Raw genomic sequence first — 26,815 nt, forward strand, 5'->3', positions numbered from 1 at the left:
CTCGGTCCAGCCTTGCGCAGCTCCCCCGCCCCAGGTACAACGCGAAGCCGCGGCACCCCCGCCTCTCCCGGAGGAAGAGCACAACCTTTACACCCCACCCGCAGACCGGCTGAAGCGCTCCTGCTGTTCCAGCGGAGCTACCTGCGTGACCGGGAGGATAGAGCCGCTCACGCAGCGAGGCAGTTAGAACGCGTAACTGCTCTCACCGGCGGTTTAAATTTAAATCCTCCGTAGCTGCCCAATTAGAGAGTGGGAGCCGTTGACCCGGAAGCACAGGGTTGCTGCGCCTGGGGTGGGAGGTGCTGCTGGCTGTTGGCGGGAGAGGCGGTGCCGGTGGGTGATTTGGGGCCGCAGAGGTGCGTGTGAGGCGGGGGTAGGGGGGGGTGTCCCCTCCCGGGGTGAGGGGGAACTCGGAGCTTCGCCCGGTCAGACCCAGGAGCCGGGCCGGCCTAGCCGCTGTGCGGACCAGCCCGGGCCCTCGCCCTTGCCTGAGGAGCGGTAGCGCTGTGGGACCGGCACGGTCTCTGGCAGCCTCGCTCGGGAGTAGCAGCTGGGCCCTGAAGGAAAAGGAGGGAGTGGGAGGTTAAAGGAGGAGGCAGAGGAGGTAACGGGCACCCACACGGCTCAGTTGCCCGAATTGTGTTTCCCAAAGGAATGAAGCTAATAGCGTCCTTGGTATTTTCACTTAAAGCCAGTCTGGTGGCCTGTGTTTGTGGGAAGCCTTAAGGGAAGAACACTACGGATAGGGTTAAAATTTGCATTTGGCCTTAGGAGCATAGCTATACAAGTTATATGGCTAAAGTATTCATATTAATATGGTGGTTTGTCGTATTAATTAATAAATAAACATTGCAACTATGGAGAGCCTCTCTGCATCTCAGTGATGCCCGTGTCAAACCTGGGTGGCTCCCAAGCAAAATATTCCAGTCTTGGATGCAGAGACCTTCAGATCGTTAACACAGCAAAATCTGTCAAAGGTCTGAGATTTAAAGCTGTTCCCCATAGTGTGTAATTAAAGGTCTGATTTCCCAAAAAGGCTTAAACTAGTGTCAAATCTGTACTGGGACTAAAAGGAGTGATTCTGAAATCAGTTGTGTATCTCGGCCTCTTGTGTTTTAGCACAGGAGCCTGATTTTCTTGAAAACTGGTTGAATACAGTAAAGCACAAGTTCTTTGGTACACAGAGGTATAGGTGCTCTGTCTGCAGTTGGGGTGGCTTAAGTCATGGAACCATGTTTAAATATTATGCATGACGGTATTCTCATTTACAGTTTTGCAGCATTGATTAACTCTGCTTTTAGTTAGACACATACAGTCTTTAAAGAGGTACACAAGTAAAGAGAATTTGAAGGTAGTAATTTATCATTTCTTGTCATTTGGTTGAAAATGTAAAAATTCTGTATGTGTCTCTTCTGGTGTGTGCAGTTACTTAATTTCTTGTCTTGGTGTTGGGTTGCCAACAGTAGCACAAAATCTGCAGTTATTGCTGAGGTCTGTAGAGACAGTTTTGAATGTATGTCAGTTAGGTTAGTTAATCTTTTGATTGATGAAACTACATGCTACATCTAAAAATAATGAGCTTAAGTGCAGCTTTTGTGTTCTTAACTATGATGTTACAGGAAATTTTGATTTGTTGTGTCACAAATACCTTTTAGATTTTTTCTTCATGCAAATGAGTAATGCATGCTTTTTAAAACTTTCTGTGTAGGAATGTAGATTTCCATCCTGGAGAAGACATCAGTTCCGTGATACCTTGACTTAGTCCACTGAAAATGAAGCAAGATTCTACTAGAAACACTGCTTACACTGTGGATTGTGAAGATTATGTGCACGTGGTAAAATTCAATCCATTTGATAGCGGAGATGCATGTTCCCTCATTGCATATGGTGGCAATAATTACGTAGTTGTTGGGACGTGCAGATTTCAGGTTAGTTTGTGTTATTGTTGATTTTATTAGTTGCTTCCTGAAACTTACTTTGCCAGCACCTCTACTGCACAAAGACCCTGGTCGCTTTCTTGTTTCCTCCCCTCCTCATGTAATCAGGGGAGAGTTTTACTGATTTATTACATTAGTAAGTCTGGGATATTTGTTTTTCAAGAAAATACGTATATATATAAGTATATATATAAAATACACGCTGGTGTAAATTACCATCCTTCTGGTATAAAGTTCCTTTTGAATAGAATCATGGAATCATAGAATGGTTTGGGTTGGAAGGGACCTTAAAGGTCATCTAGTCCGACCCCCCTGCCATGGCCAGGGACATCTTCCACTAGATCAGGTTGCTCAAAGCCCCATCCAACCTGGTCTTGAACACTTCCAGGGAGGGGGCATCCCCAACTTCTCAGGGCAACCTGTTCCAGTGTCTCACCACCCTCAGTGTAAAGAATTTCTTCCTAATATCTAATCTAAACCTACTCTCTTTCAGTTTAAAGCCATTACCTCTTGTCCTATCACTGCACTCCTTGAATAGACTGCAAAGAAAACAGGAGTGCTCTACTGGAAGAGTAATCCCATTTTAGCATCTCTTGCTAATGTTGGTGACTGCTATCTGAGAACTTAAGTGTGCAACTTTGGAAATATGTGACTTAATATTTGCTGTATGCTGTTCTTTATCATCACAGGGTAATTGGCTCCTTTTGTGCACAGTTATATTTTTGTTCTATGTACGCTTGCTATTTAGATTAAATTATTTTCCAAACCTTTCAGCTGGCCTGCGAAAAAGGAAAGATTACAGCTACTTTCAACTTTACAACTAAAGTGTCTGTGTTAATTTTATAGATATTTCTTTTAAGGAAGGACTGTAGAAATAATTACCTTTTTTTTTTTTTGCTTTCCCAATGGTTTTTATTGAATCTCTCTCACAGACTGTTAGAAACAGTAAAATATGTTTTCTTACCTTGAAATTATTTAGAGTCATCATATTATGATAGTTTTTAAAATGTAAAATGCTGTGTACTGTATATTTTTATAGTGTATAAGATTTCTTCAATTAGGGTTTTTTTTGCCTAGATGCTTGAAAATCAATAGGAGACAACTTTGGAATCTATTTTTAAGCATTTTTTCTTCAAGTCACTTCTCTGTTATACAGTATTATTTTTGTACTTTATCTAATATGAATAACAGCATAACTGGTCTTTTTATTATTATTATTCCCCAAAGTCTTACTGTTGGAAACTTTCTGAAAAGCACCTAGTGCTAACTACAAACACCTCTTGTCATCTGTATTGCCCTCTATCTTGTTTCTGGTGTAAGCCTTGAAAAGAAACTAATTAAAAATTTTGACAACGACTCGTACAAGGTAGTTTTTCTATAATTTTCATATCCTCCCTTTCCTTCCAGATGTGGAGTGATTGAATATTTCAAAGTAGGGGAAGAAAATGCTATTCTTGCTCCTTGCTTCAAGAAGCATTGAAAAACTCTGGATAATTTCATGCTTCCTCAGCTAGGTTCTCCCTAGCCTCTACGTTATGCAGAGGGCATACAGAGAGGTTCTTCACCTTAAAGGCGAATCGTGACATAGAGAAAATTTTGTAGAAATATCCTTTGAGGTGCTCCATTAGATGTTTTGAAAACTTTTTAAGGTTTTTTTTTAGAGGTCAACTGATAGACTGAATCCACAACCCCAACTCTTGTTTCACCTTTCTCACCATCCAGTGCGCTCACCAGCAGGAAGGATAGACAAGTTAGTAATTTTGGTCATGTTAGATGCCAGAAGGTACCTTTCTAGCTCCTGCTGTTTGAAGAATGTTGTTCCGGAAGTGCTAGCATTTTTCCATAGTGCAAAAACAACTTGGAGAGAAGATAGCTTAAATGACGTGCTTGCTTTTGTTCCCATTGTTTCTTCTCATTGCAGTGTGTACTTACCACGCTGTGATAAGTGGCTTTAGTTGTATCTGTGAAGATATTATTTGTGCAAAGAATGGGCTCAGCATCTTTGTAGCTCCGTTCTCATTTTTGTGCTCTGCATTGGCCTCTGGCTTGAGACTGCAATAATTTCATGTATTTTTAAGTACTTACATATTTCAAGTTAATACTTTCTTTATGTTCCAGATTTTCACTTTGAGGGTGTTACAATCTAAAAAGATCTCAGACACATGTAATTTTGAAAGCCCTTCAAAATTGTATCAGTTCATATCATATTCATATCAATCTCAATTTTTAGAAGTCATCAAGACATTGTTCAGGATTAGCTAACTACAATATTTCTATAGGAGGAGGATGCAGAAGTGGAATGCATGCAATATAAGACACTGAGAACGTTTCATCATGGAATCCGAGTTGATGCCATAGCATGGAGTCCAGAAACTAGACTTGATGCTTTACCTCCCCAGATAAGGTATTTATGATAATATCCAGATAAGGATATTATGATAAACGAGTACAATGAATCCTTGTCTGTTATCTGTTTTCCCCAATTCCTTAATATTGGACTAAGTTTAAAGCTTATGGGTGAAATCTAACTCTTTAGAAATCACTGACGAAATCTCTGAACACTTCAGTAGAACAACATTTTCATTCTTAGAGTAATTCTTTTTTTGTTTTTTTTTTGTTCTACTTCTTGTCCCCCTTGCCCTGTCCCCCAGTCAACTAGCAGTAAATATTTTTTTTCCTTATTCATTATTTTAATGGACCTAAAATGTAGTGAGTTCTTTCTTTGTACATCTGCGAAGAAGGAATTATTTTAAGAACTTTACCAGGGATGAGACTATTGTAATGGCCTGCTTTATAAAGCTATTTGTAAGGGTCTGCATAGTATGGGCTGTGTTTAGGAGTAGGTCAGATGCTATTTGTGAGACCCATTGAGGTGTAAATCTAGAAAGACAGTTAACTATTAAATATGCCCTTAAGAATTAAAATGTTCTCAAGTTTGTAAGCCTCTTCAAAATTATGGTGGTTGCTTACTGCTGCATTTTTGTACAGTCTTTTGTTTAAAATGTGTTAGAAATTGGTTTATGAATTTATGTTTCAGTATTTTAAAACACTGATAATGAGGGTTCTTTTTCATGCTCTGCCACTTAACTTCTTCCAAGGGAAGTATCCATGGCAGTTATGAGAGATATTTCAGGTAATTCACAGTTGATTCAGATTTAGCTTTGTAAAATATTTTGTGTTTCTTTCCATGAAAATATTCTTGGCACTCGATACACACTATTTTATAGATAAGTTCCAATTATAACTCTGCTTGTTGCCAAAGCAGAAAAATTAAGATAGAAGCTTTTGGATTTTTTCAAAATCTGAATTTCCCTTTGCATGTCACTTTGCAGGTTTAAACTGAAGGGAAACTGATAAAAAGTCAACTATTGCAGTGTTAATTGACTGAAGAGCTTTTCTTTGTCTGTTGAGTGTAGGTTTTGCACTGCGGCTTCTGATAGGAAGTTAAGGCTATTTACTTCAGACCTGCAGGACAAGAATGAATTTAAGGTAAGGGCAGCTAAGCTGATTTTTAAAAAATTATTTAGTCTTTAGTGAAGTCTAACCTTTAAGTGCCCTTCTGCCCCATTTCTCTTAATGTACTGTATGAGAGAGCACTGAACTGTGACAGATCCTACATCCATCATCTCTAGGGAAAATAATTATATTGTATATACCTTTCTGTCTTTAAAGTGGGAATAACTGTAATTATCAGCTACAAGATCTTTTGATTTAAAAGTATTTATGTAACAATTTAAACAAATTGAAGACAAGCAAGTGGAGGCTTATGGATCATCTAAAATATACTCATAAACAGAATGTTCTACAGGTGAATTTCAAGTACCATGTTGGATAAGGTTCCTTTATATAGAGACCTGTAAAATTTTATGTGGTATTGGTTATTGGACTCCTCAATACGAAAAGCAAATTTAGTAATTTCTCTTTCATGGGGAACTGGAAGTTGCAATTCAACTCTTTCAAACAGTAGAAAATTTAAAGAAAGAATACTGAATTTAGTACATAGGTGCAGACAGGTACACTAAGTATGCCCATAGGCTGTCACTTGTTTATTTCTAAGATAGAAACAAAGGAAATGTCTACTTCAAATACAATTTCACTTCCCCTTCTTTCAGTGTAGGTGATAGTGTTCTTAAACCAGTGATATAAAAGAAGCCACATCTAAATACTGTCTTCACTTTATAAGCTGAAGATTGGTTTTCTGGAGATTTCTTTTGTTTGCAAGACATGTCAACTCCTCTGTCACTTGCATGTGTACATATTCTTCAAAATTCTGCCTTTGAAACAATGTCCCAGTCCAAGTACTAATATTAATTAGATGTTTGTGCTAACCAGTTTGAATTTGTTTTGTTGAGGTCTCGGCCAAGAATAAGCAAGGCTAATTAATACTAAAAAACTGGGGCAGAGGGTTCCTTCTTTTTTAGTGCTTTAGAATATGATAATGCCTCTTTTGGTGAGAGTTGTGTATTGAGTATAAAGGAGAAAATAATAGACTTTCATTTGTGGTTTGGTAATTTCTATTAGTAAGACAATGATATTTGTCATACAGAAACAAAGTGAATTGCAGATGTCACTGCATACTGATAATGGAATGAATAAAGGCATGGCATAAGAAGTAAAGATGGATGTTACTAAAAAACAGAACATCTTTTCTTTAAAGAAAATACTTGTTATGTTACTTCATACATGCACATACCCTTAATTTCTTTCTTTTGTGTTTGGTCATCTTATATGGCTTTGTCACCCAGGCAGTGCGATAACTGACATAGTTACAATCAACTTGGGTGGCACTTCTGACGAAATATTTCTAAAAGTTCTTAATGCTGTTTGCTTGTGAGTTGATGTCTGTCATTCCTTATTTAAGTTATCTATATAATTTCTGCCAGTTTTATGATATTGCCGACAACAGGCTTTAACGTTGAGAATTAAATCTTTTAACTTCTTAGCAGAATGTTAAGTTACTTATTAATTATGTATGTCTATTGCAATTTGAGAAATTTATAGAATTGTTTGTACGCACACAGAAGAAAGAGAATGGATGAAATCATTAATAATAGTGTAGATGATGGATGGTTAATAAGTGGAAATAATCAAACATATGGATAACCTGGTACTACAGGCTCCATTCAGCTAAATTCAGCATCTAAATTCTAATTTTTTTATTTATTTTGGATTAACAAGGGACCTGATGGACTGTCTGCTAAAATCAATGAGAAGTCTCTTGACTTCAGTGGATACTGGTTCAAGCCATGGATGAGTGTTTTTTTCCAAGTTTAATAAATATGAAAGCTGTTAATTATTTTTATTGGGGGTTAATTAATGATCAACAATTTTATGTGGTTTTGCCAAAAATTGAATGTGACAGCTGTGATAGTTCATAATTTTCATACCTCTTCCTGTTCATACATCATCTGGTCCTTAGCAAAAGGTACTCTTCTATACGTTCCAGAGTAGCCTTCATGTCTACACCAGCTTTCAGACTCTCCACATTGATGTGGGATACAGCCCAGACTTAACACTAGGAATTACCAATGGGATCTGCCATTTTGCTCATTAGGAACTAATTGCTTCCAGAGAAATAATCAGTATTAGAACTTCACACAAACACATCTTTGATAATTTGTGAGCTTAAACTTCTAACATGCAAGTTCAAATAAGCGACTTTATTCTAATGAATTCTAGTAAGCTCTTTATTTTTGAATTTGAATGAGATTACAAACAACACACTTTTAAAATAACAATAATTTTGAATATATCCAATGAAATGATTCTTTTCTAGCTTATTATCAGTGCATGGTCTATATTACAACCAGAGAAGCAAAGGGGGCAACTCAGTAGCACAGTCTGCTGAGTGCTGTTTTTAAAGAACAGAATTTCTGTGATGGGTTATTGTTTTCCCAGTTCTGACAAGACTTTTTTCTGGTATCTGACCAATACAAATGACACTTTAAAACATGCACTTCTAATTTAGGGGAATTTATTACACAGTAGCTTTGACTGGATGCCTAGAAATAAATTTGAAATGCCACATTTACATTTCCATTAAGATCGCAATTATTTTTCATACAAAAAGGTTCTTTGGAGAACTGATTCATCTACCCTTAGGAGTTCTTTCTACACAAAACGCTATGACTTGCAGTTACGAACTTCTACTGCAAATGTATGTTCATTGCATAACAGATCAGAATAATTTTTTATTATAGGTAGTGAGTATAGAGACCACAGAGCATTAATACAACAGGTGTTGGATGTTAGAATGTGGTATTTAGGCTGAACAGCCACAGCTGTAAGTACTACAAGTATAGAAGTTATTTTGCCCCAGAAGGAAACAAGCAATTACAATACTTTAATTATTCAACTCCAGTTGATATGAATAAGCTCTTCCAGTGTCTAATGTAGACAGAAAAATCATAGAATTTCAGTTTTGTCAGCTGAAGATATCATGGATGCTTCTTCATTTTTGACACCACAGAAGACTAAAGATCGTTTGGTGCTTATGCAATACAAATGAGAAGTGTTGGCTTGAATTTAACAGTAAAGCTATTCGCTTTGTTTATGTCAGCTCCATCACTGGAATTAACAGTCTAAGAACTTAATTAAGGATGTACTGAGACTGAGGAAAAAGTAAAAATTCATACTGTTACTGGATCAGGCTTGGTCTAACATTCAAAATAATCAGAAAACAGCTAAAATTACATATTTTTACCTAATAGCAAGGAACTCATTAGTGAAAAGGAAGAATGTGGACTAGTGTGTTTATATTGGTAAAAATGTCTATGAGACTATCTTCTGGGTTTTTTTGACAAAAAGTGTGGAAAATACTTTCTCTGGGTAATCATCTTAATTTCTTATACCTGGATGATCATTGTACTATATACTTCTTGTCAAGGAAAAAGGAATACCTAACTCTGATTTAAAGTATTTGCAAAATCTCAGGTGTTTACAAATACTCGGTGAGCTATGCTGAGCTGGCTTTCAATAAAGTTTGATACAGTGCTTTCTTAGTCACAGTCAATTGATACCTCAGAAAAGCTATTTCATAAACTTGAGGTTGAAGTCATGAAGAACACATGGAAGACTTTGATCCATTGTACAGTACACACTTTACACATGGGATTTTCAGGAGAGGTACAAAATGTGCAAACAAAGCTGAAGGAAGTATGTGATTACAGTCAAAATGTAATCTCTGAACATTTTGTCTTTTATAGTAAACAATTAGTATGTGTTGCTTCTGGAGGGATAGACGGAGTGATCTTACTCTGTTTTCCCAGTAGAAAAACTGTCTTGATGTAATTATCAACAAGGAACTTGAAGCATACTGAGTTTTCCATTACTTTGTCAACACGACTAATCCAAAATTTATGGGTTGGACCAAGCCCAGAACAGCAAACAAAAGGTAAAATGATGGCAATAACTGATGGATCTTCGTGAAATCTTTTTCTTCTTTTGAGGTTTTCATTTGGAAATTAATTGTGGCTTCCTTCTCCTGCTTCAAATTTTATTTAATAAAAAGCATATTTCATCAGAACTGTGGAAGTAAAATGAGGCAGGATATTTGAATTCAGAATGCTGAAAATTTTCAAAAGACTTGGCATTTCTGTCTAAATAGTTTAGCATCATCTTAGGATGTATTAGTTCTAGTATAATCCACTAGGTTTTAATAAAATTATGAGCTATTGGAAAAAATTAAGTTGGCTGCTGGAAATGTTTCTGTATTGAATTGATGAGGCATTCATAAAATTTTGAGAGAGGGGTATTTAGTTATTGTGCATGCTTGAGAGATTTTTTTTTTTTTTTTTTTTTTTATTCTGCATTTGTTCCTCAGAATAGCTACACTTAGAGAACAGTGTGTTTTCCTTTCAGAAAGCTGTGGAACTGGTTGTTTTCATTCGACGTTTTTTTCCTCTGCAATCTTTCCATGCCATGCTATTATCCAGAGGATATTTTTGTCTCCTTTTTATGATACCTTGCTGGGCAAAACAAGAGCAGCTATGCCTTGATACTTAATCGGTGGAACTGAAGAGGATGGAACAGCAACACATAGAACATCTACATATGGACATTTGCCTGACTTAAAATTTTAAGTGTGATTTCTGTCAGAAAGACCATAGAAGTAGTTAATGAGAGAAAATACATATAAATCCTCAGATAAAGCAAACTGATATCTTAACTAGCTACAGATTTTCTAATGAGACTAGAGGTGATTTATTCATACCTAGCCCCCATGTGAATGAATTCGAATGTACTTTAAACTTTGACTGGACCCTAAATGAGATTAGTTTTGCATGCTTGCTTAATGCTAAATCTGTATAACTTCTTTCACTTAGGTTTTTGAGGATACTGTAAACCTCAGAAGATTACTGATGTCTGTAGATAAGTACAAAACACTTAACAGAATTGAGAAAAAAAGATGTCTTGATATTATGGCCAAGATAGCTGAAAAGCCTTCAAAATATGTAAAAATTGTCTAACATTTAATTTTTACTAAAACAGGGATTTTGCTTTTATTCAGAAAAGCTATGCTGCCAAGTTGGTTTTTATTGTAGATAAATTATTGTCAGTAGTTTGAAATAAAAATATCATGATTAAGAAGCTTCAGGCGAGAACAATTACACAGTAATAAGGTTTCCTTTGAAATGACTTCATGCTTTCTGATACAACTGTAAATGTTTGCTTTTGAGTGACAGTTCACATGTACATTCACACCATGAGTCCTCATATCCTATTATTTGAGAATGGACAATCTGTTAATTCACAGTAAAAGAAGAGTGTACACTATACCCCATTTTCTTTCCTCTTCAGCACAACAGCATATAAAGCAGAGAGCACAAAGCACTATGTCTGTTCTTCTCAAATGCTTAACAGAAATTGTGCTTAATTGCTGAAGTGGTGTATGGCTTGCTTGCTTTTGCTTGTACTGTTGTTCCTCATTTTTGGTTTTCTTGAAGTCTTCAGTGTGCATTGTCTTCAGTTTCATCTTCTTTCACTGAGAGTTTTTTCACTGTTTTTTCTAAAGGTAGCCTTTTGGTCTGCCATCTTTTGTGGACATATGCTCTTAGGCAATTTGTGTGCTGACTGCTTGGAAAACGCCATATACTGGACAAGTGGCTGGTTTATTGCTCCTTCAGGAAAAAACTCTTGCTGCTTGCAGGAACCCCTAGTAAAAACTACTATTCAGAGATAAGAGTTACTTACCAATAATCAGAGTTCTCTAAGATATGTAGATCATGCATACATTCACTTCCTGCTCTTTCTCCTCTTTCTTTCTGAGATTTATTATCTTCTACCTTTGAAATTCAGTGGTTAAAAGGAGGATAAAAAGTTCTGGTGCAATTCACTGGTCTCTGTCAAGCAAGAGCATCAAGCTGACCTCTGGTAACTACAAGGAGTAGTGGGGGGTCTTTTCACCTACAGTATGAATCTACACATGAACTAGATATTTTAAAGAACTCCAGTTACTGATAAATACTCTTTTTACCTTCCATGTAAAATGATGGCTTTATCTTAACACTTCTACATCTTTCCTTTAGTGGGTTTATTAAAAGGGCTGATGGAACAGTCAGCTTTAAGGTGAAGGCATTTCTTTTTTCTGCTTGACAGACATTTGATGGCCACTCAGATTACATTAATGATCTGGTGTTTGCTCCCAAAGAAGGTCAAGAAGTTGCAAGTGTAAGTGATGATCACACCTGCAGGTATGCATTTTGTTCAAAAACGTTATTGAAATAGTAGTGTTTGGCTTTTTCTGTGCGTGTATGCTTTATATGTTTGCTTAAATAAATAAGCATTTATTTATTTATTTTTAGTGGGCCTTCATAGCCTGCTAACAAGACTAGTCCACTAACAAGACAACAAGTGGACTAGTCTTGTTTAACTAGGTTGTGGACTGGCTTTTTGTTGTGACTTGTGGGTTGTTTTTTTGCAAAGCAACATTTTGAACTAACTAGATACAATGTGAAGAAAACTGTTCTGTCTTGGAATTATGTACTATAATTTCCCCTGCTGGGACAGGAATAAAAGGTATGAGAATAGGAGAGAGAAGACATGCATAGCTCAGCACTGAACTGTACAGACCCTCTCTATCCATTCTGTTATCAGATGAGTCAAGTTTAAAACAAGTGTATGTATGTGAAATTGTCCGTTTACCCAAATTTATTAGCCTTCCTAGCAGGTGGGATTATGTAGTCTAAGGACAGTACCATACTAATACAGTGGTACTGCCAGCTCATAATACCATGATTATAGCTGCTTCAAACCCATGTATTTAGTTATTTGTAACTGGAAGTAAAAGGGAAGCATGGTTAAATACTTTGAAAAATGCTGGTTAAGGTTTTGTAGTACAGGACTTTTTCCTTGTCAAAAGGTCCTCCATCCTCCTCTTCTAGTAGTGCACATGAATCTATAAAGCTGCTATTATTATCCCTCCAACGCAGCTCACAGTTGGAGAGATCAGGAGGGCAGCTATGCAGGCTTTGCAAGTCATTGCAGTAGCAGCAAGAGACTTGAGAAAGCATAATCTTTGATTTTTCTTTGTCATAGCTGTGACAACTCAAAACTTGTCTCAATTAAGGAACTGTTTTAGTGTTTTCTCTGATTATATGAATTATATATTTGGTCTTTGAAGTTACCACCATATCAATTCGTATGTAAATGACCAGGTAGTGCTCAGGAGAAAAAAGTAATTTTTCACTTAAGCTATCTTCTACCTGCTAAGAGAGAAGGGAATAGCTCTTAGAATGATTATTCTGTGTATGAGATTTTGTAAGGGGTAGATCATCAACTGGTATAAATCACAGTTTAGTAGCTTTAGTTGAGCTACTCTGTCCTACATAAATTGAAAATCTAAAAGGCCTGTGATTTTAAAACCCCTAGGGAACTCAGAAATACTTCTTTGACCAATAGGCAGATTTTTCCATAGATTACCTGTCCATATTCCCAACAAAATCATTAGGAATGAAGAGTAGAAATGTATGACTTATTCGTAGCTTGTTCTAATTTATTTCCTATCCTTGATTTCTTCATTAAATCTAAACTAATATTGGGCTTATTCAGCAAAGAGCTGTTTGAATGTGTGGCCTTTTTTTGTTTATTTTATGAAATACTCAGTGTTCCTGGGATGAAAGAGACCTGTTTTAAAACTAGTAGTCTAATTGATACTAAATTAAAAGGAAATAAAAATCATATAATTAATGTATGCTATCAAGATTTCAACTTAGTAACTCTGAAAGATATTTTATGCAGTAACCCATAAAGTCTTTGGTTAAAAGCCATGGGAAATAAGTAGGATTTTTTTTGGCTACTTGAGTTCTTATTTTTTCCATTCATGCATGTGGAGCATGAAGACTTTTTTTATTGAATTTAAAGGTTACACTTTCAAAACTAATGGAAAATGCATTCCCTGGGACTTACCAAAATCATTCCTTACTTACTGTGTAATTTGCTTCAGCAGTAATGTAAGAAGAGGAATAATTCTTCTGTCTGTACTGAGTTTCTATCCTGAAATTGTTCTCAGGATACATCATCTGCTAATACCTTTGGAATAAAGTTCTAGAACAATTAGTACAAGAACACGAAGTTTTGAGTATTTGGGTATTGTTCTGTTAGAGTTCCACTTTTAAATCTTAATAATGTCTTAATACAATGTCTCAGTATGTACAGAATATATACAAACATGTTTAGATCTTCCCTGGTTTTCACTCAGTAGTAAGTTTAGGAGAGATCTCTAAGGAACCCAAATTTTCAGTTTTCACGCACTAAACAATCTTGCCACAAGCTGCTGCAACAGTGATATCTGAGAGCTGGGTTCAGTCATTTTGGTTGGAAGACAGTGTAAGTCAGATACTGGTTGAAGAGGCTGTGGTGATATATTCAGTGTTCTTACCTTTGAATTGCTGCTATGTCATTCAGGAATTCTTGTTGTTTCTTGTTGGCCATAGTCTTTGTTGGCCTTGTTGGTCTCACAACACAAGACTTTTTCCCAGCTGTGAAGTAGAACTGAATTAAAAATACTCTTGCATAAAAATAATTGCAGTAGCCATCTGTGTTATCTAGCTGTGAATAAAAGTGTTGTGTGCATTCATGGACAAGTGAAGAGGTGTTGGTAAATATGTTGTACACTTTAATAATCTCGCATTTCTCTGCACTGAGAATCTCAAAACTAATATAACCTTAAAAATAATTGCTTTTCTGAAAGAAGAGACCTTTGGAAGAGTCTTACAACCCACCATGTTGCAGTTACTCACAACTGTATTTATAGTAAAGATCAAAATTCCTGTAGCTAAAATTACATCTGCAAAGTTGATTGAAAAATTCAGATCATGGGTCCTAAATATCATATATTACTTCCTTCATTTTGTCCCAATGATGGCTATGTTACAAGATGGATGAACCTCTTCACAAGCATATAGTTAATTTATATCTTTGGCAGGGTATAGTAATTTTCAAATTTTGCTTATTTTATAGAATAATATGTAGTAAACTAATATTGAGGAACTCACAGGATAGTTTCCCGTATTTAACTTTTTTACGCATTTCATAATTTCTTTACTCTTTCTTAAAAAATAGAAAATAAAATTATTTTTAAAGTTTGATTGCAAAATTTAAACAAAATGGTAAAGGACTGGCAGAGGAAATAGCTAAAATAACTACTGTTATAGTAAACAAAAATTTGAATCAGTTTTATTTCTAAGTCATATGTGTTAACATATTGAGTACAATTGAAGTAAAAATAAATAAAAGTAAATATCTTGTGTATACATTAAAAAAACTCAAATTTAGGGTATTTATACATTTCTGCTGAAAGCCAAACTTGGTCATGACAGAAAAGAAAAATAAATTACCTCTTGGATTTAATCTAATTGTTTTTCTTCAAATCTAGTTGTTTTTTCTTCATGATCTACCTTTCATATGTCAGTTTCAAAACTCTATAAAATATTTATGTGTAATTAAAGTAATTTGCTTGTCCATTGCTTAGTATCATAAGAGCATGCTTAATGAATAAGAAAAAATCTTTTATGATAGCTTTAAGGAATATTTCATTTAATTCCTTAAAATTATAAAGCATTATACACTTCTTTGAACATTTGCATTATGTGTGGGAACACACGCATCCCACTTTGCTAATGAGAACTGTGGGTGCAACTCACTGTGCACCACTCTTAAGAAAAGAAAAAATATTGCTGGCTTTTTCATTATGATTTGGAAACACAATATAGGAGGCTGCAGGGATTCAGATGTACAAATCATTTTGTTCTGATACTTAATGAAGCCTCTGCAAAAAGAACATAGGAAATGTTTGGAAAACAGCACGAGCTTAACAGACACCCCTCCACTGTTGGTAGTTTTTGACACTAGCTGATGTTCTTGAAGTATTTCATGCAAAATACCATCCTGGTAAAACCCACTAGTCTCATATGCATGCTAAAAATTAACCTCTAACTGTTAAAAGGTTAAGTCAATCTGATTGATAACCACCTCATACTCCATCCTCATATTGAACTGAAAGATTAGTGACAGTGTCAGGCCCTTAATAATAGTAGCACGGCAATTTCTTATGGTCATCAAGTGCTGGATTGGCTTGTATTTTAAAAAGCTGAAAAGGACTCATCCATCCTTCTCTCTCCTTTCCTCTCTCTTTTTTTTATTATTCCTTAAACTACATCATCTCCCTCTCTTTTTGTGTGTGTAATAGAAAATAAAGTACAATTGACTTATCTTCATCTTATCTTCATTCTTATCTGTGAATGTATTTGCCCTTTGATTTCTTTCTGAGTTCTGTTCAGTTACTTATTCTGTGGCTCATGTTGCTTCATAAGGCAGGACTTTGTGAATTTATTTATCAGTCACTGTCAAGTTCAGCCTTCTCTGTTGCACATACCACAACTGCCAGTCCATCAGAAGGTTAGTTTTGCTCCCTGGACAGAGATTCAGAGGAAAGGTTTGATATCACTGGAAACTAAATTAACTAGAGTCTCAAAATTTATTGTAGTGTTTCGTCTGTTTTTAGGGTTTTTTTAATCTGTAGTGTAGTTATTTATGTGGTACTCTTATGTCTTAGTTATTTTGTGTAGGTCTTTCTCTAGACAATATGAAGTAAAGCCAATGGTAACTCTTGTTCGGTTTTTGTCTTGCCAGCGCTTGTTGCACTTGAGTCTTACCTTCTTAATTCAATAAATATTTCAGTCTTTGGCTATATTGAAAAGTTGCCATTCTCACTTATTCCTGCCTCCAAAGTTATATTTTATTTATATCTTCCCATCCCTAGTGCACTCAATTATGGATTTTTGCCAAAATTTTTAAAAAAGGTATCTTATTTCATGTTGTTCTATCTTCATCTGTTTGTTGTGATAGAATTCCCCAGTGCCTCTTCATACAAGAAATGTCATACCAAAATATTTATCCTTTCTGAGGTATGCTGATTACAATTATCAAGCTAGTTATGCATTATAATTGATAAAAATAAAGGAGAGTTTTGGGTTATTTTTAAGAGTGTAGTCTTTGACTTTGCACGCTTTTTTTTATGCACCCCTGTATGTCCCCCAAATGTAGTCTTACACAATTTCTGTTATACTTTACAGCCATAATGCAAGTATTAACCAACAACTTAAGTTGTACTTCACAGTCACTATGCTAGAATAAACTGGTCTGTTACAGTATCCAGTCAGCTTAAAAAAAAAAAAAAAAAAAAAAATCACTTTCTGAATCAAATGTTTGGAACGTTATTTCAGTCTGGTCTTAAGTGTGGATGAATAAGCCTTTAGTTAGGAAGTCTTCAAAATAAGCGGATGAAATGGTAGCTATTTCCTGTGACGCATTATGACTTATGTTAAGGGTCACACAGTCCTAGAATGTAGTCTAGCCTATAAATTGTTCTAAATAGAAATCATTGCATTAGATTTGTTTAGCAGTTACCTTGTATTTTAGAAACTCATTGGCAGAATTGTAACTGGGTTTCTCAGTAACAGTCATCCCACAGAAGCATTTAGTTTTATGTCTACATTGGAAACGATAAGCTGGTAACTCTAACAGCTAATTTTTCTTTGGCTGAAAGGATACAACTGAAGCTTCACATTTTTGCGAAAATACTGCTTAGTCTCTGGCTTTGCTTTAGATAACTTCAAGGGTATGGCAGTAGCAGTAGTAGTGTGTATTTCTTGAACTTACTTCTGAGTGTGCATGTTCTGGAATGCATATTAGCAAAGAACAGTCAGTTGAGATGCTTGAGATAGTACATGTACAGCTCCCCGCCTCTCCTACTTCTACTAACATTGCAGGGGATAATCAGAATCACATCCCACAGTTACCAGTGAAAAATAGATCAATGCTTGCATATCCAAGTAGATATTACAAGAAGCTAGAGGTAACATGGATTTTAATGCCCAAATCCGAAAGATTCTAATTACTAATTCTTTAATAACATTGACATTTCCTTTGACCACCAAAAGAAAATGTTGAACGTGGGTCAACTTTCTGAAAGAGTATTTACACATTTACTCTATGAAAAGGCTTTTATTTCACAGATCAAAAATAAGTGAAGGAAATGCTCTACAAGCACACATATAGGAACATGTATGCTGAGTCAGGAGATAGTTAAGATGGCTGTGCCTGGTGGACTAGTGCTAGGCAGCACAGATGAATTTCCCCTTCCTCCCCAGGCAACCATTTTTGTGGCTTGTTTCACACAGTGTGCTGAATAGGGAGTTCTGCTACCTAATTCTGCTACAGATTCTGCAGCGGTGAACCATTAGTTGGGCAGTGCATTACCTGATTTATAAAAACCTACATGCTTTATTTTGTCAGTAAAATAAAATAAATTACTAGAAATTTAATATTACACCTTTCTCTTCTTCTGAACAGCTAGAGGGGATTTCTACAGTTCTGCTTCAGCCTTCTGTTCTTTCATGTCCTACCTAGCATCCTCTTCGGATCTTTGATAACCACCTCCATACGGAGTTGGCAGAAGACCTGAGACAAGGCCAGTGTTGGTTGTATTCTCCACAGTGTTAACTAATATCTGCACTTCCATTTTCCTTTTCTGAGATCTTCCTCTCCTCACTCCTTGTGCTCAGTGAGGAACAACTTTGCTCTTTACCTTTGTTGTGTGATCTCTGTAACAGGAATCTCTCCCTTCTCCATAGTCCTCTAGGCTTTTCAGGGGTGATAGGATTTTCCTCACACATGGAATATGTCTGATGGAGATAGAAAAAACATCAGCAAGGGATATTTAAGTTAGATATTATTAAAAAAAACAAAAACAAAAACATGTTGGGCATTTTTAAAAGTAGGTCAGACTAATCTGTAAGTAATGGCTCAAGTATAGTTGATGATACTTTGTGGTTGGGAATGGTATCAGATGTCAAGGTTTGTTCTAGCCCCCACCCCACTCACTAAAATTGTTGGAAATCTTACATTGAAAGAATTCCCCTTTTTACTTCCATCTCTGGGGATTTGAGAAACACCTGAAGGTTGCAATATGGTTTTGTTCTTTTACGATTGCAAATGATGGGGTTTATTCAGTTAGGATTTGGTTTTGCTCTCTGGTTAGAATTATTCAGAATTCAGAAAGTTAGAATATAAAATAAGGATCATCTCCATTGCTACAAGGCAGGTTTTCAGATGTTCTAATGAATACTTTGCCAACTTTAATAAAAGTCCATTATGAATACTTTGCCAACTTTAATAAAAGTCCATTGTGTGATAAAATTACTGCACATATGCAGCATGTCATTATCCATATTCATGCATACGACATACAATATAGTTGTTCCAATGTAGTTTGAATATCTTCTGCAGTTGTCATTTGCATGTCATTTGCAATGTCATTTGCATGTCATTGCATGTCTTCTGCAGTTGTATTCTCCAGTTTGAATATCAACTGCAGTTGTCATTTGTTTGTTTAATCATAGGATGTGAGTGACAAGAGAAATGTACTAATCTCTCAGGAATTTTCTTTAATGGCATTTGCAACTACCTGTATTTTATTTAAATTTTGTGAGCACTGCAGCATATAATTTCTCAGTCCTTAGTTACTTAAAAAATAATGAATTTACTGAACAGATTAATATTATTTTTGAGGCTTTTTATTATTCAAACTTTGGCCCTCATTTCAACTGTGGTTATTCAAACTTTTCTCCTTTAAATTTATTGTGGAAGCTTTTTTAAATATCAAAAAAATACCACAAGCCCAATAATAAGTCTATACAACCATGGTTGGTGGGAGGAGGAGAAGTAAGAGGGTGACACATTGCAGGGTTACAAAAAATAAAGATGTTTGGAGAAAAGTAGACACTAGTTTGCTTTGGTATAAAATCATGGTAATATTAATAAAGTTTCAAGAGCTTTGAATGAGAGACAAAATGCTCCGTCTTTTTGGATTGATTTATGTGATAGGAATGTGGACAAAACTAGAGGGGTTTTTAGCATCTGTAGCTGATTTGGTTATGATTACTGAGTAATTGAGTAACTGAAATTCAGTTTGGCTAAATTTTTGGTCTTTGCACATTTTTTACTTGGGTTAGTCACAAAGAAATATTGAAAAGAGTTAATTGAACACATATGTAATTGTAAACTTCCATACCAGCATGGACTTGATGCCTTGAGACAAGGATCTATTTTGATATGTATTGCCTGGTTGGTTGGTTGGTTGGTTTGTTTGTTTGTTTTAAACTAAATGATACCATCTTTGTTATCAATAAAGAAAGCAGAAAATATAAGGGGGGCATTTATCCTTTCTTCCTCCCTCCTATACTGTTTGTTACTCACAATCTTACCATTCTTACAAAGTAAGAGATACAAGTTTGGCATTTTATAAATAACAAAGTTAGGGAGGTAGAAAGCATAAATTTCTGTCTCAACACCTAATAACCTCACTCACTTCAGGGAAGGAAACATGATGGCATGCTCCTTTGGCCAAAATGATTCACCGTCTTCTGTTATATCATCTTTTTCTCTCTGCACAGTAAATACACATGGAAGGTGTTGATTTGACTTGGACAAATCTACAAGGCAAAATTTTTGGCAGTAGAAGAAAGTATTGTATGTTTCTAAATTACCTAATCAAGTAGATATTTCATTTTTTAAACGGTTGTCAGGTTTTTGTTTTGACTTTTTTAATAAGGACACTGATCCTTCAAGATTAGAGACCCTGTGTTTTCTACAGGGAAAACAAATATTTGATCTGTTGTGGTTTGGCATAAGAAAACAACATTGTTCATTAAATATATTTACTTTATTCCCATATATTTTGTCTAGACTTATGATTTATTATTTAAGAATTTTTTGAAATCTCTTAAATGTAAGGCTCTAAGCACCCTGGTGAGATATAAACTGAAAAAGTCTGGAGGAAGTCAGCAAAAATCCTCTAGAATAAACAATAATAGTACGTAGCCACTCATCTAACTCAAAAGACTGGGCAGAACACTACTTAAAAAATTGGCTGTTTCTGAGGTTTTGTGTGTCAGGGAGGAAGGATATATGTGTATGTTTCAGTGTGAAAATGCATATAAATAGTATGCAGCCTTGTGGTTCAGACTGATGTTCACAACTGCGATGTCTTTGTCCTACAACTGAGCTACTGATTTTGTAGGAAAAGAGGCAGTTGAGCAGTGGCTATGAGGTAAAATAGTCTCAGTTTTGGTTTTGTTGCACTTTATAAACCAAGTAGCGTCGTGGCTCATTAACACTCATATTGAATGCATCCAAAAACTCATCACCTAACCTAGTTTTGGTGTTTCATCATATGCTTCCCTGTCAATCCATATTGACCAAATATTGTTGATTTTTAAAGTTGGGTTTTTTAACTGCTTGATATGCACTGTAGGTGCTTCTAAAGGAAAAGGTTAAACTGGCACATGTGATTTATTTGTTGAAAGCTTGCCAAGACCCTTTGTTGGGCTAGTGTTACATCTGCCGTAGATCCTTTTGCTTGCTTTAGCTTCATTTGTAGTTTCTTATATTTCCATTACTCATTCTTGTCTTACCAGGAAAAAATGGAAATTCATATATTAGACAAACAAAATAGTTTAGTGCATGGTCTTATCCTTTACGTGGTAATGTCGATGATTTAAGTTGCTTGGTACTTCACTCTAGCTTGTATCAGCTAGACCAACACTGACCTTCCTGCTTTTTATTGTCTCACTGTTATTTGTGGTATAGTACAAAGGCTGTACTGTTGACTTACGAATAAAGTGAGAACGTATCGTCTAGATTTCATGTCTAGACAATTAAATTTGTCAAATTATTTGGACATTGCCCTTTTAAACAGAGGCTCTGCCTAGTTCATCAATGTTAAAATACATTATCTTCAGCACTGAACACTTACTGAACTCTTGAAGTGATAAAGCACGAACACTATTTCATTTGGTCACTTTGTGAATGTATTGAGGCACTGAAAGTTAATGTATTTGCAGTCAAATGGCAATAAATAGTTTAATACTTTGCCCTTTTTTTTTTTTTTTTTTTGCTTTAGGGTCTGGGATTTGGAAGGAAATGAGAAGGCCCATTTTGTTTTACGTTCTCCTGGAATGAGTGTTTGCTGGCATCCTGAGGAGGCTTTTAAGGTTGTGTTTTCTGGCTCTTCATCCTCACCATCTTTAAAATAACAGGAGGGTGGACTTACCTGAACTATGAATCTTTGATGCTGTAGTAAGATAGAAGTTTGGGGAGCTAGTGTACATTGTAACTGGATATTGGTTTCATCTGCTAATGTGAAGTCACTGTAAATGAATTCTCATTCCCATCATTTTACCCTCAGTCCCTCACTCCTCCCATCAGAAATATTCCTTCTTGATTACATACATCAATTGTTGTTGATAACTATTGTGCCGATTGCATATTAACTTACAGTTACCAGAGAAAAGTTCAAGTTTTTCTCAGTCATGGTGACATGGTTCACCAATAACATAGACTCTTAGAAAGCACGCCAAGTTTTGAAAAGGATCTGTTTGAAGTTAGCAAGGGATTTTTTTGTTGTTGTTCTTGCTTGGAATAGATGAAATATGTGCTGAAAAATCAAAACAAATCAATAAACTGCGATTTTATACTTATCTGTTTATTGTACTGGGGAGGATTAATCAGCTGATATATACCAAAATATTCAGCTTCATTAATGGTCTAGTCCTTGCAATCTTGGATTTATTATTCCTGTTGTGCCAATCAATAACTGCCTTAAGCAGCTACAAATTGTTTTTCAGATTGCCACAAAAACACACACTTAAAACAGAGAAAAGCAGTCAAATAAGGTATCAAAATATTTACATAGCAATAGGGAAGAAGGATCTCTATTCTCACTACACTTTCCACCAATATCAATATCCGGTCCTTACTAAGAAAACTAGGAAAACTGCTTATTCAGGTGGTATTACAATTGAATGTGTTTGTTACTCTTTGCTACTGGGCAACTTTGTTAGCACAACAAAATTACTAGACTAGCCAAAAAATACTGCAATATTACACCAATCTTACATATTAGCTTGTCTTTTATTTGATCCTTATCAATGAGTAGGCACAAGATTTTTTTTTTTTTTTTTTTAAAGAAAAACCCCTTCAAAAAGCTAGTAAAACTTGACAGACTGATGGTTGCTGAAAAGCTTATTGCAGGTCAAAATGCTTACTGCACCGTGTCTCTTAGTTTGCAGAAGAGCATGTTTTGGTGACAGCTCTCTTTTTCCAAACCAACTTGGATGTTATTGGAGTATTGTTTTTAATGCTTCTTTGCCTTCCTTAATTATTGTTCATGACTATCTGAGAACCATCGTCTCCTCATGGAGAAAAGCTCTTTCACCATTAATCAGAAAGCTCTCTCTACAATACTTAATAAACAACTACTTGAATACATTACTTGAATAGAAAAAGTTTAGATAAAATCTGTTGTGAACTGTTATAGGATGAAGCAAGAGATGGTATATAAATTCAGTAAGCGTGAATCCAGATTCTACAGTTACACTGATCAATATTGTTGTTTCCGTGTACAGCACTATGTCTGTCAGTCAGTTCTTTGTTGTCAGAACAGGAACTTTTTAATTTTAAAAGAATAACTTTTTGCTTTACAGTTCTAAAAGCACAGTGCATCTGTGGGTGAGAACTGGTGCTTCTAAATGCCAAAATTATATACGTAGATATCTAAAGATATGTAGAGATAAAATCACGTAATCACTATGTATAACAATGTGACAGTAGTCTAGATTAAAGTGCTTTTTATTTATTGGTGGAAGAGTGTTCAGGAGAATGTTTTCTGGTAGAAAGTGAAAAATTGTACCTATTTTAATATTATTATTTGCTTGAAAGTATGCTAGGTTTGCTATAGAGTAGAATCACAGAATCATAGAATGGTTTGGGTTGGAAGGGACCTTTAAAGGTCATCTAGTCCAACCCCCCTGCAACAAGCCCCCTTTAAGTATTGAAAGGCTGCAATAAGGTCTCCCCGGAGCCTTCTCTTCTGCAGGCTGAACAACCCCAGCTCTCTCAGCCTTTCCTCATAGGAGAGGCGTTCCAGCCCTCTGATCATTTTCATGGCCCTCCTCTGGACCCGCTCCAACAGGTCCATGTCTTTCCTGTGCTGAGGACTCCAGAGCTGGAGGCAGTACTCCGGTGGGGGGGTCTCACAAGAGTGGAGTAGAGGGGCAGAATCCCCTTCCTCGACCTGCTAGCCATGCTTCTTTTGATGCAGCCCAGGATATGGTTGGCTTTCTGGGCTGCGAGTGCACGTTGCCAGCTCATGTCCAGCTTTTCATCCACCAATACCCCCAGGTCCTTTTCCGCAGGACTGCTCTCGATTCCTTCATCCCCCAGCCTGTATTGATACCAGGGGTTGCCCCGACCCAGGTGGAGGACCTTGCACTTGGCCTTGTTGAACCTCATGAGGTTCACATGAGCCCACTTCTCCAGCTTGTCCAGGTCCCTCTGGATGGCATCCTGTCCCTCAGGCCTGTCAGCAACACCACTCAGCTTGGTGTCATCTGTAAATTTGCTGAGGGTGCACTCAATCCCACTGTCTGTGTCACTGATGAAGATATTAAACAGTACTAAGATTCATTACATGCTAAGTTTACAATGTTCTATTAATTTCTCTTAACAGCTGATGGTAGCGGAGAAGAATGGAACAATACGATTCTATGATCTAATTACACAGCAGGCCATTCTCTCCCTAGAGTGTGAACAAACACCGCTGATGTCAGCAGACTGGTGTTTAAAAAATACTCTTAAAATTGGAGCAGTTGCTGGAAGTGATTGGCTAATCTGGGATATCACTCGCTCCAGGTATCTTTATGCACATGAGATAGGTTTCTTTATTCTCTTCTTAAGCAGTACATGAAGAAATGTGGCTACTTTGCTAATATAGCACTTAAATGCACTATGTATTATATTACCTATTCAGTAAATAAATGAACATTCATCAGGAATTATGAAATCAATACAGATCATTCCCTGGCATTCTTTGTTTCATCTTTATCTGTCAATATTTATCTATTAAAAATAACAGTCTGTCTTTTTTCCATTTGAGACAGCACCTCACTACTGTTTACCTCTCACTGTAGGTTCTATGTGTTTCTTAAAATTCCATTCTAAGTCATAAATACATCATTATTGAACCATAATAAACTGAACAACTACTTCAGTTTTCCTGCTCCAAATTGAGATGTAAGCTGCAGGAATGCTCTGGTTTTCCCTCAGCTTCTTCACAGAGAGTAGACAATTTGTCCCCTTCACTGTTTAAATGATACATGCTTTTGGTACTTACTGTATGAGCTATAGTTGTTTGTGGAACAGTTTTTTACGATGAATGTCTGTTTTAGTTATCCACAGGATAAGAGACCTGTCCATGTTGATCGAGCCAGATTATTCAGGTATAAGTGTTGTCTCTATTCTGTGGTTTTTGTCTATATAAATCTATGTATATGCAAGCAGTTGTGAGTTTAGGGACCTGGTTGTGTCTCACTTAAATAATTTTTAGGGGGACCTGGTTTATAAACTTTGTGAAATTTGTGAATGACCTGTATTTAGTACATATGTGTAACATTCCCATGATTTTTTTCTGTTTTACAACAACATGCATATGGGGCTGCGGGTAGCGAATCATTTACAAGCCATTTCTCTGAATTTATTTCTCTGGTGTTAGTGGAGTATCTGACAGCTTCACACAGTTAACCACAAGGGAGAGAACTCCGCTTTGTGTGCACTTCTGATAGTCTGATACGGATATTTGAAAAGTATGTTCATTTTATTCATAGGTGGTCCCAAGTGAATGAAAATCTGTTTGCAACCACTGGATATCCAGGAAAGACAACTACTCAACTGCTTGTTCATCATTTAGGACATCCCCAGGTAAATTTCTGAGTTCAGCTTTTGACTGGAATTGCATCTATTCTCTTCAAATCAGGCTCATAAATTGTTATAAGCTACAGTTAAAAACTAGCCCAAACAATCCAGAAATGCTGCTTGGTCTACCTATTTTTTTTTTTTTTGTGTCATCCATGCTAAGGAAAGAAAAATCACACCATGCTTAACCTGCTATTTAAAATGCTGCTTGATCTATATGTTTTATTTTGCTTTGCCTTATCGGTGCTAAGGGGAAAAAAACCACATTTAACCTATTATTTAATACATTTCTCAGTATTTCTAATTCTAGAGGCTAAAAACAGCTGGTTGTGTATTTTACAGGTTTGACATTAATGAAAATATATCCAGAGACGATGAATGTAAAGTATAGGAAATATTTTGGTTTTGCTGGAGTTAGTATATATTTCTAACGCTTACAGTAAAAATATTACCTCCAAACATACTAGTTGTGAGTACACTTAAATAACAGGAAGTAATTTCATTTAAAAAGGTTTCTAAGTTTGAAAGTATGCCTTTAAAATAATAATAGTGTTAATAATAATGAAAATAGTTGAAACAATTTGTTATCATGGAATATTTTGCTGCACCTTACTTAAATGTGGTAAGTGGCTACTGGAACTAAGTAGCAGACAGTCAGATTTTTCAGTTGGATTTTTGTTGTATTTTAACTGTATTTGTTAAGGAGTACTAAATCTATGGTGTTTATTTGTCTATGCAACTTGGTATATGTGGTATAGTAATCATTTATATGGTCAGTTGTATTGATGTTTCTCTCTCTCTTTTCTTTTTTTAAAGCCCATTCTTACCGGCACTGCAGCTGTAGGATCTGGTTTGACATGGCACAGAACTCTTCCATTATGTGCAGTTGGAGGAGATCATAAAATTTTCTTCTGGGTAACTGAAATGTAAAATAAGCATTTGCCTTCAATATGAAACTTTACAGCATAATGTCTCCTTCCTAGTAAAACAAAGGAATTTACTCTTTGTACTGGTATTTATTCCCTTGGAGAACATAAGAAAGGAGCAAGTAAAATATGGAACATTTGTGTTTGATTTTTACCTTGCAAATACAAGAGCTTCTGTAAAATCAGTTACCATACATCTGATACTTGGTTACTTCCCTTAAAATAAAATGTACACTTTTTTAACATGGTATTTGGTGTGAAATGAATTTTTTAAAGTGTTTTTTTTTTTTAAGAGATTTTGTATCCAGCAATCTCAGTCTGGCAATCTCACTCAGAAAACACAGCTCAAATACTCTGAAATTGTCCAGAGTACCTACAGAAAGTACACCTGTGTCTGTATTAACTTTCTGATTGTTGTGGTTTAGCCCCAGTCAGCAATTAAGTACCACACAGCCGCTCACTCACCCTCCCCCCGCCTTGGTGGGATGGGGGAGAGAATTGGAAGAGCAAAAGTAAGAAAACTCGTGGGTTGAGATAAGAACAGTTTAAAAATTGGAACAACAAAAAAAAATTGTAATGAGAAGGAAAACAAGAAAGTGAGAGAGAAACAAAACCCAAGGGGGGAGGGGGGAACAAAATAGC

At 36.0% G+C, this 26,815-nt stretch overlaps 2 protein-coding genes across 9 annotated transcripts in view; one reads left to right on the plus strand and one right to left on the minus strand.

Moving 5' to 3' along the window:
• The window catches only part of PARPBP (PARP1 binding protein), a 58,428-nt gene extending 58,164 nt beyond the window's left edge, over positions 1 to 264 (minus strand). For 5 of the 7 annotated variants that reach the window (XM_075502756.1, XM_075502748.1, XM_075502741.1 and 2 more), the window contains exon 1: positions 1 to 238. The gene's annotated coding sequence lies outside the window, so the exon portion shown is untranslated. The other 2 variants (XM_075502776.1, XM_075502767.1) reach the window with 2 other exon arrangements.
• NUP37 (nucleoporin 37) lies at positions 259 to 26,421 on the plus strand. Of its 2 annotated transcripts, none has more exons than XM_075502827.1 (10): positions 259 to 333; positions 1,709 to 1,928; positions 4,217 to 4,341; positions 5,354 to 5,426; positions 11,535 to 11,629; positions 21,400 to 21,490; positions 24,007 to 24,188; positions 24,725 to 24,775; positions 25,160 to 25,253; positions 26,064 to 26,421. In XM_075502827.1, the coding sequence occupies exons 2-10, from the start codon at positions 1,773 to 1,775 to the stop codon at positions 26,175 to 26,177; spliced, it is 981 nt and encodes a 326-aa protein (XP_075358942.1). In that variant the 5' UTR covers positions 259 to 333; positions 1,709 to 1,772; the 3' UTR covers positions 26,178 to 26,421. The 2 variants fall into 2 exon arrangements, with proteins under 2 accessions (XP_075358942.1, XP_075358932.1); XM_075502817.1 differs by having other exon boundaries at positions 290 to 356.
• Positions 26,422 to 26,815: the final 394 nt, after the last annotated feature.

This window comes from Mycteria americana, chromosome 1, assembly GCF_035582795.1.
Source record: "Mycteria americana isolate JAX WOST 10 ecotype Jacksonville Zoo and Gardens chromosome 1, USCA_MyAme_1.0, whole genome shotgun sequence".
Taxonomy (NCBI): Eukaryota; Metazoa; Chordata; class Aves; order Ciconiiformes; family Ciconiidae; genus Mycteria; species Mycteria americana.